Raw genomic sequence first — 18,236 nt, forward strand, 5'->3', positions numbered from 1 at the left:
TTTTGACCAAAGCATAGAATTCCATTGGGTATATGTACCACATTTTCTTGATCCACTCATAATCTAAGGGGCATCTAGGTTGGTTGTAAGTTTTAGCAGTGACAAATTGTGCTGTGATGAACATAGTTGTGCTGGTGGCTTTTGTGTGGTCTTGCTTGTAATCTTTTGGGTCACACTAACTTTTGATGGATTGTTTCATGGTTTGTGGTATAATGCTTTTCTCTCCTCCCTTTTGTTCTTCCTCTCTACCTCCTTCCTTTCCTTTTTCTCTCTCTTCCTCCCTCCTTTCCTCTTTTCTTCCATCAGGCCACTTTGTTGTGATCTAAATTGTTTCTGATATGTTAGTATAATGTGTATAATTTTTCTTTGGCTGCATCCAAAATTTCTTCGCTAAGCCTAGTGTGGATTTGCTTAAATGTGTAGAAAGTTTTTAAGGTGATATTAACATCTGTAAGGTAAATTTTCTTTTTATCATATTTTTGGCCATTTATTACTCTAATACATTTTGTCCCATTCTCTCATTCTATCTTTCCCATTATGCAAATATTATACATATAAATATTATCAAATTGGATGATTTCAGTGGATTTACTGCAGTTTAGCAATGAATTATAATTTATAATTATATATTATATTTGCTGCTTTATTTTTAATTCATCCAGTGATTTTTTTTTTCTGTCTGTCTTTTTGCTTGAACTGTGGCCCTGTGTGCTGTTCCTGAGCTTCTCTTGTTCAAGGCAAACATTCTACCACTTGAGCCATAGCATCCCTTCTGGCTTTTTCTGAATGGCTTATTGGAAATAAGAATCTCATGGACTTTCCTGTACAGATTGTTTTCAAACTACAGTCCTCAGATCTTAGCCTCCTGAGTAGCTAAGATTACAGGTGTGATCCACTAGCATCCTGAAAAGTATTTTGTTTAATTCTAGAATTTGAACTTTGAAATTATAATACATTTAGATTATTTGAACAGTTTTTAGAGTTTGCATGTTTCTATTAATTTTCTGTTTATTCTTCACAATTATATTTAAAATATTTAACATATTTGCAATAGCTCCTCCAAAACACCTTTCCTGATTATTCTTTTTTTTTCCTGATTATTCTAATGATTATTCTACTCTTCAGTAGATCTGTTCTTGTTAAATTATTTTCCCTCCCACTTAGGAGTCCCATTTTTCTACTGCTTGACTATGTGACATGATGTATCCTTACTGGTAACTTCAATATGAGATATTTATTAAAGCAATTAGTGTGACATTCTGACAGGTAATATACACGGGGATATTTCCTGGATTATGGTGGGGGGGGGTGGGTAAGGCTCTAACTTAATGACCATTAATTGTTGATTTGATGAATAGTGACACATGTATACTAAGGAACATTGGGTACTATAAAATTCAGTACTCATATTTTGCTGAAGTTTTTTGTTTTGTTAATGTGGGATATGGCTGGGATAGGGTGCTCTTTCCTATGATTTTATCTGATTTTGATATCTGGATAATCTCCTAAATTCAGTCAAGGAGGGTTACCTTCTCTTCTTATTTTGGGGAATAGCTTGTTAAGGAAAACATTAACTTTCATTAAATATTTGGGAAAACTTAATGAAATTATCAGAAGCCAGGCTTCCTTAAATTACTAATTTAATTTTTACTTGAGTTTATTTAGGTTTAGATCTCCTTTATTTAAACATTATCATTTCTTCATGGTGAAAGTATTCAAAATCATTTCTTCTACTATTTCTAACTTATATATTTATAATTACGTAGAGTCAGCCTCCGGAGAGAAATAGTAGCAGGACTTATTAATCTTATTTACCTAGGTGTAGTAGTACACTTTGACCAAACGCCTCTCTTCTGTCCCTCTCTCCTGTTTCCTCAAGCTGAAAACCACCATTCTACTCTGTTTCTATGAGATCAACTTTTCTTAGATTCTAGATATGAGTGAGATCATGTAGTAATTCTCCTTTTCTTCCCAGCTTGTTTCTCTTCCATAATTATCCCATCTTGTTGCAAGTGACAGGGTATCATTTTTGTATTCTTTTTAGTATTTTTGTACTTACTTAGTATTCTATGACATATATGTTGCATCATTTCCCCACTGTTAGAGGTGATGTTGGACTTTCCTCTGCAGGTGAAAATTTGGATAAGTAACAATATTTTTCCTTTCTGATCTAAGTTTCCATGACTTGTAATCACAGCTTTAGGTACTCTTTCAAATTTTTTTTTTTTTTTTTTTTGGCCAGTCGTGGGCCTTGGACTCAGGGCCTGAGCACTGTCCCTGGCTTCTTCCCGCTCAAGGCTAGCACTCTGCCACTTGAGCCACAGCGCCGCTTCTGGCCGTTTTCTGTATATGTGGTGCTGGGGAATCGAACCTAGGGCCTCGTGTATCCGAGGCAGGCACTCTTGCCACTAGGCTATATCCCCAGCCCCTTTCAAATTTTTTTTATAATCTTTCAGAGCATTCAGAGTTTCTGCTACTCTATCAGTTTTTCATGGGATCAGTTTTCCCATGAGATCAGTTACAGTATCTACCCCAGGCCTCAGTTCATGGATACTTAAAGAAGTATTAGCCACCTAATGCAGTACTTGATTCAAAATAAGTGGTGGATGCACATTAACCTTATCATCTGATTCAGGGAAGAACTATTTGAAATATAATTTAAAATACATGACAGTTAAGAGTAAGATGTACAATATAACCTAAGAATATATTGTTCATGATTATAATATAAAATATATTTATAGTAAGAATATATGTATTATTTATGATAATTATAAAGCTTTTCTATGTTCTCATTTATCATACTGTGATGTGAATAAGAACTTAAACATCTCAAGTGGCTATTATTTATTTGTATATATATATTTGTATATTTGTATATATATGTGCATATGCATATATGTTTGTATATAAATATATACACAAAAATAGATAGATAGATAGATAGATAGATAGATAAATAGATAGATAGATAGATTGCTCTTACTCTGTATCTCAGGCTTGCCCCAAACCCATAACCCTCCTATTTCAGTCTTATAAGAGCTGGCTTTACCGGTGTGTGCTACCATGCTGATCTGTATCATATATTTTTGTCTGTGTTTTATTCATTTTGTTTCTGAATATATGCCCATTCTACTTTCATTTATATCATAGCATGCCTTTATTTGTAGCCATACTGAAAAGTCTGAACTTAAGCAGTTTCTTTCCCACTTGCTAAGCAGATTCCCTAAAAATTGAGCCACGCACAGAGCAGTTTTTGCTTTAGATGTCTTTCACATAGTGTCTCACACTTTTTTTCCTCAGGCTGGCCTTGGACTGCAATCATATTACCTACACCTTTTATATAACTGCTATTACAAGTGTGGGCCACTAAGTCAGGCTTGTTTGTCGGGATAGGTCTCAGTAACTTTTTGCCCATGCTGACCTTGAACCACAATCCTCCAGTATCTGCCTTTCACTAATGCGTATTACAGACCTGTACCTTCACATTTGGTCACTATAAAATGTTAATGTAATGTTCCAAGTAAAAATATATGTAAAATTGTAATTTACAAATTACTGAAATTTTAGAAGAAATTAAAAATAATAATCCTTTTCGCATGAGGTTCTTTTCCTAAGGCATTCCTCTATAGGTATTTGCAAATATTACATGAAAAATATCGGAGGTAACCTATTTTCCAATTTGTTTGGCAAATGCAAGCATATGCTGATGAATGTATTCTAAATTCCTTTGGAATATGCTCAAGTTTGTTATCATAGATTCATAATCACCTTTCTAATGGGTAATCAATTGTAATGTAATTCCATATCAAATGATCATCAAAATCTCTTGAATCATTTGCACTGTGCTTAGGGTGGCAGTATATATTTTTTTATTACTTAAAACGGATTCTAAAGCTTTATTGCCATCATTAGCAAGGCTGATGAGTGGGTGTTTTATTTGAGAGTGGCACATAACTGAACAAAGGCCATTGCAAACTTGCAGCGATGAGTCTTACCAGATTTCCAACGGACAGCACATTGCTGAACTGCTCTGTCATTGGGTAGTGCTCCATGGCCATGAAGAGAGTATTCAAGACAATGCAGATGGTGATGGCTAGGTCCACAAATGGGTCCATCACAACCAGGTTGACGATATGCTTCACTTTTAACCATGGTTTGCAGCAGTCCCAGATCAAGCACATGTTAGCAAACTTGTACCAGCAAGGTGGGCATTTCTGTCTGGATTCTTCAAGTTCTGGAAGAAAAAAGTTAGAACACTCATGAAAACTGATAACTTTCTTATTATAGTAGGGCTTGGTTTAACAATATTTTCTTTGAAAAATAATATAAAATATGGAAAAGCATTATTGAGTAATCTGATGGAAGAGCCAGATAAAACTATAACAAATTTGCTGTTTCATGAAGGGTAGGTAGGGAAAAGCTAATACTCCATAGTTACTAAGACACTTTCTGTAATGTGCAGCTTCTGGACCATTGTCAACCAGGATAACAGAAATTATAGGATTTGAGTTGACTTTCCTCATTCATGTTCAGATAGAGGAAGAAATGTACACTATATTATCAGCCACTTCTTAGATGAGCCTCTAGACATCTTAATCACTAATGCTCTATCTCAGGGTTTTTTGGATTAGATACTTCCAAATGCAATAATTTTGTTGTGTCATTAGTCTCAGCTTAAAGATTTCACATTAATGTTAACTTTTATTTGATGTAGATTTGCATATTAATCACCAGAAGGTATCCATTCTTATATATCTCAATTTAACAGGAAGGCACATATAAGAGGAAATATCTAGCCTAAGAAACTTAGGTTATAATTATTAGCATAAATTAACATTTCACAAAATAAAGTTCATGTAATATCAATAAAATAAAATACTAGGTAGAATGTGCATTATAATTTGTACATTTATAATGCATATATTTATTTTTATTCACTGAAATACCTAGTTCTTGTGTGAAAGCCATTGCATAAAATTTCAAGTTGGATAAGGAATGTATGCACTGCCTTACGTATGAAACTGTAACCCCTCTGTACATCACTTTGACAATAAAGAAATGAGAAAAAGACTTAAAATTGTTTCACAAAGTTTTTCAAATAAACAATCGAGAAAGTAATTACCCATAGATCTTTCAGAACATAGGCATATGCTAAATATTGCCAAAGGTTTGTGGAGAGTTAGGTGGTATAAAATTATCTTTAACTATCCTCTCTTTATTTCTTCTTTCTGTGATGTGCCTAGGCCTTGAGGGCCTGGACACTGTCCCTGAGCTTTATTATTATTATTATTGCCTAAGGCTATCACTTTACCCCTTGAACCACACACCTACTTGTAGCAGTGGTTAATTGGAGATAAGCATCTCATAAACTTTTCTGCATGGGCTGGCTTTGAACCGTGATCCTCAGATCTCAGCTACCAGAGTAGCTGGGAATACAGGTGTGTGAACCATCAGTGCCTGGCTACCAATCTCTTTTGATAAGATAATCTCCTAAGAAAATCATGAGTGGGAAAGATAGATAATTTGTTGTTTTCTGCCCACATTGTTGCTACAACCCATGTTACCTGCTCTGCCAAGCACAGAACTCTCTCTCCTTAACACTGAAATAGATGGAAGGTTTCTTTTTTTTCCACCCATGCGATAATCAACTCTGCTCATCTAAGTCAGGTTAATATTGTGATAACTAGGACATCTGTCCCTTGACACCTAACACAGTTCATGAAAAACTTAATTTTGTTAAGGATAAGGAGTATATGAAATAGGAAATCATAATCATTGATTGTTGGTCACCAATAAACATTCACCACTAATTTATGCCATAAAGCTTATCATTTCCATAAAACAAATTGATTTGCTGTTCACTCTTTAGATGAGTTCTACTACAAGTAGACTTTTCAGTGATCTCTTTGGATCATGAAATTCTTCAAGTGAACATTCTGTTTCCATTTTAAAAATATGTAATTGAGTAAACAAGAATACATGAGTTGTAAATCGTAGAAAAACATAAACAAAACTATTACAAAGTAGGTTCTTTATGAATGCATTATTACTCCCACATAATCTCATTTTTACCTCAAAGAGACAAAGGAAGCAATATTATTTGCAATAAGCAATTAATGAGAAGCTACAAAATCTCACTTGGCCTACACACTGTCAGAGTCCATACTAGCTGTGAATTAGGAGATAAAGAAAAGCAAAAGGTATAAGCACTGAAAAAAAAATCACAGAAAAGTTCAAAGGGGGAAGGTCAGCAGGCATTGTTCATCTCAACAATAGGAAAAACTGGAACAAAGTTATTTCAAGTTCTAAAACAAAACCATTCAATTATTTGATTACAAAATAAAAAAAAAGCAAATCTTTCACTTTGGAGCACAGCAAAGCACATGATAGAGAACTTCAGCCACCTCTGCACTGTTCTTATGTAGGCTCCCCACGATGAGAATTATGTACTGCTAAATTTGTATCTTTTCCATGCTCACCTTGATTTCCCCAGTGCTTTTAACTAACCCAACCACCCACTATCCTTCACAAAGATGTGACCAGGAAATGTTTCTATATGATTTCACATTAAACATTGAAAAAAGCAGACAATCCATGTTGGCTAATTCACTACTCCTTCATTAAGCTCCAGACTGTTCATTATGCTGGACAGTGAAGAGTTGGCTATAGTTAAAAAGAAGGCAAATAAAAGTTTTCAGCTGGATCAACAAGCCTAGTTCACAAAAAGGGAAGATGATGTACTAGAGCTTAGAAGAAAGAATGTTCACATAAACAGGTTATAACAACTAAGAAATGTCCCCACCAATATCAGGAACAGAAAAGGACTGTATCAAAGTCAGTTTTAATATGCAGGTATGCCTTAACTATTGCTGCCAACCAACTTAATGCCATGTTCAAATGGCTTAGCACAGTTAAAAAAAAGTCAAGCTTTCATTCTGTATAACCAAAGTAAAGCAGAATAAAACATAATCAATAGTCTCTGACAAAATACAAAGCCATTTTGTCTCTCACAAAATATCTGCAGATATTAAAAACAAAGCACAGTCTATTGCCTCCTAAATGATCCATACTCCTTGAAAAGCCTTTGCATTTTGAGTAAGTCCATGAATGTGTTTCCAAAGAGGAAGAAATGTGTGCATTCATTTTGAATTCTATCTTAATTCATGGACAAAGTCCAATCTTGTGATGGTCTGATATTTTAAAAAGTAATTTCTATGTTAGCTCAAACTTTATGTTATCAGAAGAGCAAAGTATGACTGTTGATTTAGACTTACCCTGTCTCCTTCTCTACTTCCTGCTTGGGGGAGCAGACATGCTGCTGACATCGGTAGCAGAACCACTGGCAGCTTCCTCTCAGTGGTTTTGCTATGGCAAGGAGCAGAAGACCAGAGAATCTTCAAAAGATTTAACCTGGAGGGATAGGGAGGAGCAAGCTACTGGCAGCTGGGGGGGAAGAAGGAGTGCAAGCTAATGCAGGCGAGGTTGGAGAAGAACGTACTCGAGTTTAATATTCCATTGAAATCAGTTGAAATCATTGAAAAGATTTCTGACACTGCAGTAGGACATTATGGAAATTGGGTCTTGTAACATTGTCTTGTTTGTGATGGATACAGTCATCTATATAGTGAATTTTTTTTTCTGTCTAGGAATGTTATGCGTTGGGGTACTGATATGAGTATCATGGGATCTTTGTATTCAGATTGGAAAAAATGGTTCTAAGAATCTCAAGATAAATTGACTTCAAGGAAGGCATGCACACATTTACTGTCTTCGTGCTTTTACTCCTAATTCTCTTTCCTTTTTCCTTACACACACACACACACACACACACACACACACCTACACTTTCACACTATAGGAAGCAGTTCAAAGGAGAGTTGTTAAAAGATAGAGCGATAGAATACATTTTACATGAATGTAAGAAGGGAACTAGGAAAAACTGGAAGAGACAGGCAAAGGACCAGGATAGAATACATTTTACAGGAAGGTATTTTCCAAGTAGTTGATGTTGACAACTGTTTACATTCACTTGTGGCAAGGAGAAGCAAAACATGTGAATTAATAAATAGCACAAGGGAATAATTAACAATGACAAAATTTATTTACTGTCTTCTTCATGTCAAGTACACATGTTCCTTATACAGAATGCCTTATTACTTCCTTATAGAGATATTATGCCTAAGCATCATTATCCACATTTTACTGATAAGGAAACAAAAGTTCAAATAACAAATGAATACATTCAACATGTGGCAGAGCCAGGAAATGATCACAGATTAAGATGTCCCCAAATTCTTTATGTTAGTATGGTGAAATCCAGACTTTTGAGCACTATGTGAGCTACTCAGATAAAATCTACAAAGAGGAAGCAGATATATCATAGTACTCTGATCCAAAAGAGACAAAAGTAGGTCTACAAATTTCTTAACACTTGGCTTCAATTTTGAGCACTGGGCAAAATCAAATGATTTACAAAATGTATCCAGCAGTGAATACAACTCAAATGGAATAAAGTCATCATAGTAAGAGGCATGTTTTTCAATATCATGCACAAATATTTCAGAAGATTAGAATTTAATCTATAAAAGTAGAATTCCAAGTATATCTTGAATTTTCAGAAGCTTCCTAGAAGCTAAATATCGAGGAGACAATGGAATCTATGTGGTAGCCATGATTTTTGCTTTTACTTAGTAAAAGAAGGATGTGGTAACAAGTTGGGCAGTATTTCTTTCAGAGGTTGTACAAGTGCTTTTCAATTATGCCAAAGTACCAATTAATAGCTATTTCTTGAGACTTTTGACATACCTTCCATAGTGTTTGTCAAAATGCTGGCTATACTCATTGCTCTTTGCCTTGATGTGGGGTCTTCAAGCAAATCCATGGAAACATGGTAAGAACTAGATCGTCTCTTTCTTAGCTCAGTTTCTGTAGTTGTACCCTAGAGAAAACAAAAATGCAGACAGAAAAATGAAATTTTTTAGGACAACACCCAAAGGATTCCTCAATAGGTATTGAATGACTATAGGTCCACTACACATTCTCTGATGTAAGCACCTCATTATCAACATCATTCTTATTTTAGTGGGTTTGCCACTGTGGGCTATCTTACCACCTCTTCCCCCCATGCTGGACCTTTGGGCTGGAGGAAGCATGCTACTATTAAATAGGCATGTGATTATTATTTTAAATAATCTGATTGATAACCTCAGATTGGAATATATTGCTTTTTTATTTACTCCTGATTCAGTTATTAGCTCTTTGTAGATAAATGCTCACGGAAATACATATCTGCAAAAGTATTTCATTTTCCCATATAGTTCCCCTAAATATAGTGCAGATATGCAATTCTTTGTTGGAGGCAGATAAAAATTTTCAACATCCCCAATAACAAAACTTTAACTAATAACCACAACTGCCTGTTACATTTACAAAACTTTTCTATCTACAGAAAAGTCATTCTTGTCATTGAAATTAAAAGACGCCACTAGTTTGGGGGATTTGATATGTAGCAGATATATCATATTTGACACTTTCTTACTTGAAAATCAACACTAAGATTCCAAGTTGGGTAGGAATTTATCACTGTCTTGGAAGTTCAGATAATGTCAAAAATTGCCTTCTGAACGGAGGTCTGAGGCCATAATAAATAAGAAGTTATTCTTAGTTGCTTGCGTGTTTGAATTATTCTACGAGCACAATTTGAGTGCTTTTGATCCATCTTGACCTTATTGTGATGTGAGCAATTTACATTGGTTTCATTGTTTCCTGACCTGCATCTCTCTAATGTGGAAGTATTTCAAACCAGTCTTTCCATTCAATGGATATCATCATCATTAATGGTGATAAACACCCATACACATCATCCTAAAATTAACTGTAAGTTGAAAAATAGGCTAATAACTAATGATGAAGGAAATAACTCTTTTCTGAAAAATGAAACTCTTTAAACAAAGAGAGGCTTGCAGAATTTTAAATATTTTATTTTCTTGCAGAGAAGCAACACGTTTAAGGGAAAATAACAGGATCACATAAAACTTATCGCCTCTGTTTTGAAGAACAGAGAAGATAAGCTTTATGTGATCCTGGTGTGTGTGTGTGTGTGTGTGTGTGTGTGTGTGTGTGTGTGTGTGTGTTTAGATTTATCTTATTTTCTATGATAGATTCATAGACCTCAAATAGTAACATCAAGAAAATTCTAATTTAATTGTTCCAGTTGAATTGTGTGGAATGCATGGGAAAGAGTTGTGCTTTGGAAGGTGGTTGCTGGCTTAATGCTATTTACTTTCTTTTCTTGTCTCCCTCTTTAGTGTCTCAAAGCTGGTTTCATTTGTTGGGCAATTTCACTCAGTTCCTTCTTTACAGCAGTGCAGTGCCCTCATAAGCTACCTGGCAGTGAGACTCATGAATGGAGGCAGAAAATGAGAACATTAGCCTTTCTCTGTGGTCCTACACTCAGCCTTTAGAGACTTGTTCTGCCAATAGGATAGAAGAGATTTTTGTTGACAGCTGATGAATGCCAGACAGTTTCCTGCAGAATGATATTCCTTTTGGATTTATGTAAGCAAATTGTAGATCTTTTTGTCATATATTTAATTAATATTTATCAAGATGAGTGATTGTCTTACTGAATGTAAGATGCCATGTGTGATAACTGTTAAAGAAGAACATTCCAGGCCTTAAGTGAAACTGTTATTTCTTAATCATCTTGTTTTCACTTAGGAAAATGGCCTTCAGTGGAAGGCTATATTTCACTAGGAGTAGAACATAGTTTCAAAAGATTGCAAACCTGGGGTCAAATTTTACCTCTGTCATGCACAGTTCTCTGTTTTCCATGTGTGAGAGCAGCAATGTTAGTAAATATAGGAAAGGATTGTTGTGAGGGTTGGATGAATTGACACATAGAAGTATCCTGGAAAGTCTCTCTCTCTCTCTCTCTCTCTCTCTCTCTCTCTCACACACACACACACAATTGGCCATAATTTTTTTCAAAACAAAATTCATTTCCCCTTCTTCCTGATCCCTTCACTGCAAATGAGTAGTGTTCTCCAGGATGCTTCGATTCTTCTTTTTCAGAAAGGGACTGTAGGAGGCCAACCGTAGTCAAACAGATGAATGGTAACTTTGTAATTCAAGGCAAGAAGCTGTTCTATGAGTTGACTGAACACTAGGTCATATGACTGAACACTAAATCACATCATTTTAACTTGGGCTAATTTGGTTAATTATAATAAATGGATTTAGGTAAAGGTACCTACCTACACACAAGGAGATCTTAATATGTTTCCAAACAAACTATAAAATGTAATTAAATCATTATGGTGGAGTATTTTTATCCTCTCAAATGAAAGTTTATTCAATAGGAAACCTTAGATGTGCCTTTTATTTATGAAGGGAATGTCAGTAATGTATCCTGGTAAAGGTCTAATATTTAATTGAAACCCTTTCCAAGTTCTTGATCTGAGGCTATTTTATCTACAACAAGAATTCATGAATTTTCTCTAGAAACAACAACATATACTGTGCACTGGTGCTTCATGCCTGTATCTAGGCTACTCAGGAGGCGGAGATCCAAGGATTGTGGTTCAAAGCTAGTCCAAGCATGAAAGGCTCCATGAGGCTCTTATCTCTAACCATTAGAAAACCAGGAGTGGCTCAAAGTGGGAAAGCACTAATCTTGAGTGGAAAAGCTAAGGGACAGCACACAGGCCCCATGCTTTAAACCCACAATTGACAGAAAACAAAAAATAAAAACAAGGGCTGGGGATATGGCCTAGTGGCAAGAACGCTTGCCTGGTATACTTGAAGCCCTGGGTTCAATTCCCCAGCACCACATATACAGAAAATGGCCAGAAGTGGCGCTGTGACTCAAGTGGCAGAGTGCTAGCCTTGAGCAAAAAGAAGCCAGGGACAGTGCTCAGGCCCTGAGTCCAAGGCCCAGGACTGGAAAAAAAAAAATAAATGAATGAATGAATGAATAAATAAATAAATAAATAAATAAATAAAATTAAAAAAAAACAAAAACAACCCCTTACCCCAAGAAAACCCACTAAAACATGTTAGTGTACCAAGTACTTTCTGAGTAACTTATGTACTATACAAACCCAGTGGCTGGGGTTGTTTGAATGGGTGTTAAAGTTTTACAGCACTGTGAGCTGAACAGAGAGAGAAGGTCACATTGAATCAGTGGTAGTATCTGCTTCAAGTAGAAATATCAAGTTTTCATTTAAAAAGAGCAATGTCAGCAGTCTTTGAGTATTTTTCATTGAAAGTGTAAAGTTATCAAGCAACCTCTAAAGGTATTTATATAATTCATGCATATTAATATTCTTGCATTTAATTAATTTACACAAATTGCACATTATGCTTGATAAATTGTTGCTTTCCTTCTTGGTAAATTTGAAACTGTATTCATCATGATGAAGGAATATTTCTAATTAATTCTGAGACTCATCTTGTGTTTTGAACACACACATATAGATGATAAATGCATAGGCTCAAAACTCTCATTCCCAACCTTTGAACAATAGACTCCAGAAATACTTAGAAGGGAAATAACCAATAACCCTGCCTGCACCAGCCTACCACTTTCTTCCATGCCCTCCGCGGCAGGTTGAACTGGCCTCACCTCTGGCAGGAGCTGCCCAACAGGAGACGTGAGTGCAGAGGGTCCCCCGACGAGGGAGACCACGCCATTGCAGTCCACGGCGCTGTGCATCTTCCCATTCATGGGCAGAATGGGAAGGACTCTGGAGGCGCGGCTGGCCTGGCTCACATTGCTGTGCCGTCGCTCACCATGTTTGTGCGGCACAAACAGAGAGTCTCTTCGGCTGTCATTGTCCTCAAAGGTGCTGTGCTCATCATCCGCAAAGTCATTCTCAGAACCAATGTCCTTGGTTCGACCTCTGAAGCTAAAAAGGCTCGCTCTACTGTTGCGTCTTGGAGAGAAAAGGGAGCCTCTGATGCTCAATAAAGACTATGAGTAACAAGAAAAAAACAAAAACAGATGCACAGAAGTAAGAGCCAACATCCTGAAAAATGTAACCAGACTCATAGCTTGTTGATTTATCTAAGAACAAGTTATCAAACGGGGGAACCAAGAATTTTTTGGTTGACTGCTGGTATTCCTATTTCTTTCATTCGGGTTTTCTTTATCTTCCCTCTCTTCATTTTTCATGCACCCTCCTTTTCTTTTAGGCTATCAATGCCCAATATAGAAGTACTTCCATAATTCTGTTTGTCTTATAGTTGACTAGTAGGACAGCAATTTTTTCTAGCCAATTTCACTGGATCAGTTTAACTTAATTTAATGGGAAGCAATTAATTATCTACATTTAAATCTCTAAAAATGAAAAAAAAAGTCCAGTAAAAGCTCAGAAATAATTACACCCTGATGAATTTCTTCCCACAAAGGAAAACAAAAATCAATCTTGCTAGTAGATCTGCTTGATTATAGCACAATGAGTAGCTTCTCTCTTTTCTGGTACATATTTTATAATGGCCTTTATGAATAAATTAAAGAAATCCATCTGAAATAACTGTGTGACTCATTCCCTGGTTCTCACTCTTCTGTTTCAAGAAATATTAACAAAATCCAGTTTTCATTAAGCATTTAATCACAATCATTTAATTTCTCCAATTGATGACTTTGGAATACTGTCAAGTATTTCACCTTTCTCTTATCCATGGCAGCCCTGGGAAGAAGAAATCACTTCCAGTATACTAGTCTATTTTTAAAACTCCTCTTGTTATTGTTTGGGCAATATCCATATCTCTTCTGATAGTACCCTATTGTTCCTCATCAACTCTCAGATAACTCAATGTAGGAGACAGTAGATTCAAACTGTATCTAGCACAGGCTATGGCAAATAGTCTACTTCCCATTACTAGGCTGAAGACTGGATTAAAATAGGCTTGGGATTCTTTTTTCCTGGCCCTGGCAGGTTTACAATTGGGGTTCCTAAAGATATCAAATGTAAATTTGGGACCTTTAAAAGCATCATGCCATCATAGATTGGGATTCTAGACTGAAGTATGGATAAAGACTTGGTCATGATACCATGGTTTGGTCCCCTAGACACAACCATAGTTCTCAGCTGCCTTAGATTTAGTTCAGGGATTTGGTTTGTGGCAACTGTGCCTGCATGGCAGACCAGCACAAAAGAAGAAATCCATTGAAATTTACTCATATCTTGGATAGCTATCCCAGGTGTCACTTCTTTTTGTTCAAATATTATTAATTAAATATTTCAGCTTCACCTCTAAGAGATGAAGGAAAGAGTAGAAACCTCTTAAATACAACCCTAAATGCATATGGTCTTTCTAACTAAGAAAATACAAGATTAAAAATACTGGATTAAAATCAAAAGCCGATTGTTCACTATCTGTAAGTAAATCAACCCACCATCAAAGACATATGCCGACTAAAAGGGGGAAAGATAAAATTATGTTATAAGCAAATATAATCTGCAAGTAATCTTAAAAAAAAGACATTAAGCTCAAATCAGTCAAACGGGCAAAAATGGTAACTACCTGGTAAAAGAGAATCCATAAATAAGACATGACAGCATAAATATATTGTACCCATCATTGGTATACTCTTTCATAGAACAGATATATCCGATAGGAAGGACAGAGAGTTTCATACATGAATAATAGAGAGCAACCTCATATGTTATTTTAATCAATAGATTGTCCTTAGAAAGGAAAAACAAAGAAGCTTCCCATTAAACTTTTCCATAAATGAAATGGTCTTTACAAATAACTAAAGAATATAGCATCCATCATTTGCAAAATGCACATTGTGTTCAGCAGATTTCTCCAGCACAGATCATTCACAGTCGAAGCCACAGGTAATTCTTAACCAATATAAACAAATGGAAGATTTTTTTAACTTATTAGATATGAATGAAAGAAAAATAGAAACCGACAGAAAGTGAAACTACAGAGATCATACAAGCACAAGAATATAGACCAACTTTTAAATGATCAGTGGTTCACTGAGGAAATCAGGAAGGAATGAAAAACCTGTCATAATCAAATAGAAAAGGACAATGCTTGCCAGAGCCATGGTGGCACAACAAAATCAGTTCTAATAGTGAATTTCATAGCTGTGGATGCATACATTAAACTGTCAGAGAAGGGAAGATGGCCAGAAAGTGACATAACCTAGCATTCTTCCTCATAGACACATGTAATTCAATTGCTAATCCAATATTTCCTTAGCAGAACTGCTAAGTAAGTACTGGTGACAAACCAGTTTTGGTTCCAACAACATCCTATGAATGGTAGATAACCTCAGGCACTGTATATCAACAGACTATGTGCCCAAAGGCCCTGGCACTGCATGCTGAAAGTTCAGACTTCACTGTCATCCAGAGACCCTAACATTGCATGCTTTGTATCTGCACTATAATTCTGCAGAGGAGCCTAAATATGAACACCTCACAGTGACAAATGACAAGGTCCAGATAGGGGCTGCGTACTGCTACCCACTGTAGCTCGCTCTGGGAGATCCTGGCAGCAGGCACCTTAGCAGTGATGCGCACCTCTGCTGCATGCTTCTGATTCAGCAAAGAATTGCTGCCAGTGAGCTTTGGGGACTTGGGAGAAGAGTCTACAAGTTTAGTAGGAACTTTGTGGGAGTGATGTGAAGACCAAGACTCCAGAAGCCCAGGCTATGGATTATATTCAGATTTCCCCTAACCCCCTCCTCCTTACACTCAAAACCAGATACTGTTCTGGAGCTGAGTCTCTAGATTGCCATCCACTGCTGTAAAAGACTTAGAAGCACAGTGAGTATATCTGCATAGGAGAGTCAATGAAAATGCTAATTTAGTTTTGTTTCCATTTTTTTCATAGCATTCGTTAGTTACACATGGAAGGTTTCATTGTGACATTTCCACACTGGATATAATGCATCCCAATCAACACTCCCTCTATCAATTCTCCCTTTTCCTACTCTCCCTTAAAATAATTTCAATGGTTGTTTTATTGTTTTATTTTCATACATGCCATAAACTACTTCAATCATACTCATCCTCATTCTCCCTGTTTCTTAGCCTTCTCATTTTGTTTTATGGAAAGTTTTTTTTTGACACTATTTTTGTGTCAGTTGCTTTCCTTTGTTATTCAATTGTTTGCATTGATTTTTCTTTGTTTGGGTAATTTTGTACTCTCTAATTTTCTTTTAAGTTCTTTTCTCTGTAGCTATTGTATGTGAGGCAGACCACCTGCCTTTCAGTATTCAACCTAAAGCCTTGTATTTTCCCCTTTCCTATTGCCCTGGCTCATTTGAGATTCCTTAGTTAAAATTAGAATTATTGTTTGGCTTATATTTCCCCCTACTCTATTGTCCCTTTTGTAATCCATCTTTGTTACTTATATTCTCTCTCTCTCTCTCTCTCTGTGTGTGTGTGTGTGTGTGTGTGTTTATAATGGTCCTGAGGCTTGAAATCAGGGACTGGATGCTGTTGTTGAACTTTTATGCTCAATGCTTACCTTAGTCACAGCTCTACTTCCATTTTTTGGTGTTTAACTGGAGATAAGAATGGCATAGTCTGGCTGTTTTTGAACCTCCAACCTCAGATCTCAGCCTCCTGAATAGCTGGGATTAGAGATGTGAGCCACAGGCATCCAGCTCTATACTCCTATCAGGTAACTAAGTATAATAATCTATCATCTTGTGTTTGTGTTTGTGCTTGTGCATGTATGTGTGTTGATTTGTTTAACTTTTTTCATTTTTCTTTTCCTCTTTATCAACATTAGTTAGATCTTTCCTATCTTATTCTACTTTATCATCAGTCTCTTCTATTAAGCTTATCTTCTGTTCCTTCCTGCCATATAAAACCATACACCTTGCATAATTCATGAGTGCTATCCTCCTTCTTCTTTCCCCTTACCACCCTTATTAACTAAGATATTTGTATATCACATCACTCATCTTTGATCCTTTATCATTTTAAAGATACTAGGGCTGTAGTAATGTTTATTTTTAATTTGGGATTTCCATAGTCTCAAGGTTGTGGTTAATCACCTGTGATAGTTTTTGAAGCTAAGCTTTCTCTCCCTGAGACCAGCAGGGGAATGAACTCAGTATCTTAAGCATTTAAGGTTCATGTTTAACTACTGAAGCACAATCCCTACTCCCTAGTTCAGTGAAAAAGAGAATATACCACAGTTTGGTTACAACCTAGTCTTAACTAATATAGTAGAAATCCACAATATTGGTATGTAAAGCAAATATGGGATATTTCTTAGACAAAAGTAATATGAAATTATGTCATTTGCAGGAAAGTATATGGGACAGAAGATCATCATGATGGGCAATTTAAGTCAAGTTAATAAAAGCCAAGTATCACATGCTTTCACTCATTTGTGGAATTCAGACCTAAATTAATGATGATGATGGGACATGAATGAAAAATTTGGACTGTTTAGGTGGGGTGAATCAACAGAAGAAGGGAGGTAGGCAGAAAAAGAGCCTAAGAGCAAAAAAGACTGAAATACTTTGCATATATTTATATGAACACAACATAATGCAATCCAAAGCATTACCAATTTGCACTAATTAAAAATAAAAACTTTTTTTTTTTTTTTTTTTTTTGCCAGTCCTGGGCCTTGGACTCAGGGCCTGAGCACTGTCCCTAGCTTCATTTTTTTGCTCAAGGCTAGCACTCTGCCACTTGAGCCACAGTGCCACTTCTGGCCATTTTCTATATATGTGGTGCTGGGGAATCAAACCCAGGGCTTCATGTATACAAGGCAAGCACTCTTGCCACTAGGCCATATTCCCAGCCCCATAAAATAAAATTTGAAAACTCAGATACCTTAAATCAAAAACAAAGAGTCGGGGAGAAATAATGAATTTTAGAGTGTAAATCAGTGAAATGGAGATGAAAATAGCTGTACAGATGATCAATAAAATAGAATTGATTCTTCAAAAGAGTTTTAAAAACATCAACAAACTGTTAGCCAAACTAACCAAAAGAAAAAGAAGACTCAAATTAATAACATACATTCAAGAGACATTCACAACGGACACCAATGAAATACAAAGGACTGTTGGTAAGGGAACATTTTGGCAACTTTCCAGTAAATTAGAACATATAGAAGTACAGGGAAAATTCTAAATGTATATGATATACTAAAATTGTACCAAAATGTATGGACAACAAAAACACATCAGTAACAAAAAAATGTGTCCAAAAGAGCAATAAATAGTCTCCCAACAAAGA

General features: G+C 35.9%; 1 protein-coding gene across 1 annotated transcript in view; it reads right to left on the reverse strand.

Moving 5' to 3' along the window:
* The window catches only part of LOC125349994 (sodium channel protein type 2 subunit alpha-like), an 84,861-nt gene that overhangs the window by 39,795 nt on the left and 26,830 nt on the right, over positions 1-18,236 (reverse strand). The window contains exons 13-15 of the mRNA XM_048344263.1: positions 12,629-12,976; positions 8,809-8,941; positions 3,999-4,237 (exon numbers count right to left, since the gene is read on the reverse strand). Of these exons, the coding sequence (XP_048200220.1) occupies positions 3,999-4,237; positions 8,809-8,941; positions 12,629-12,976 (720 nt within the window). The remainder of the gene's footprint in view (positions 1-3,998; positions 4,238-8,808; positions 8,942-12,628; positions 12,977-18,236) is intronic.

The sequence above is a fragment of the Perognathus longimembris genome, chromosome 4 (genome assembly GCF_023159225.1).
Source record: "Perognathus longimembris pacificus isolate PPM17 chromosome 4, ASM2315922v1, whole genome shotgun sequence".
Lineage (NCBI taxonomy): Eukaryota > Metazoa > Chordata > Mammalia > Rodentia > Heteromyidae > Perognathus > Perognathus longimembris.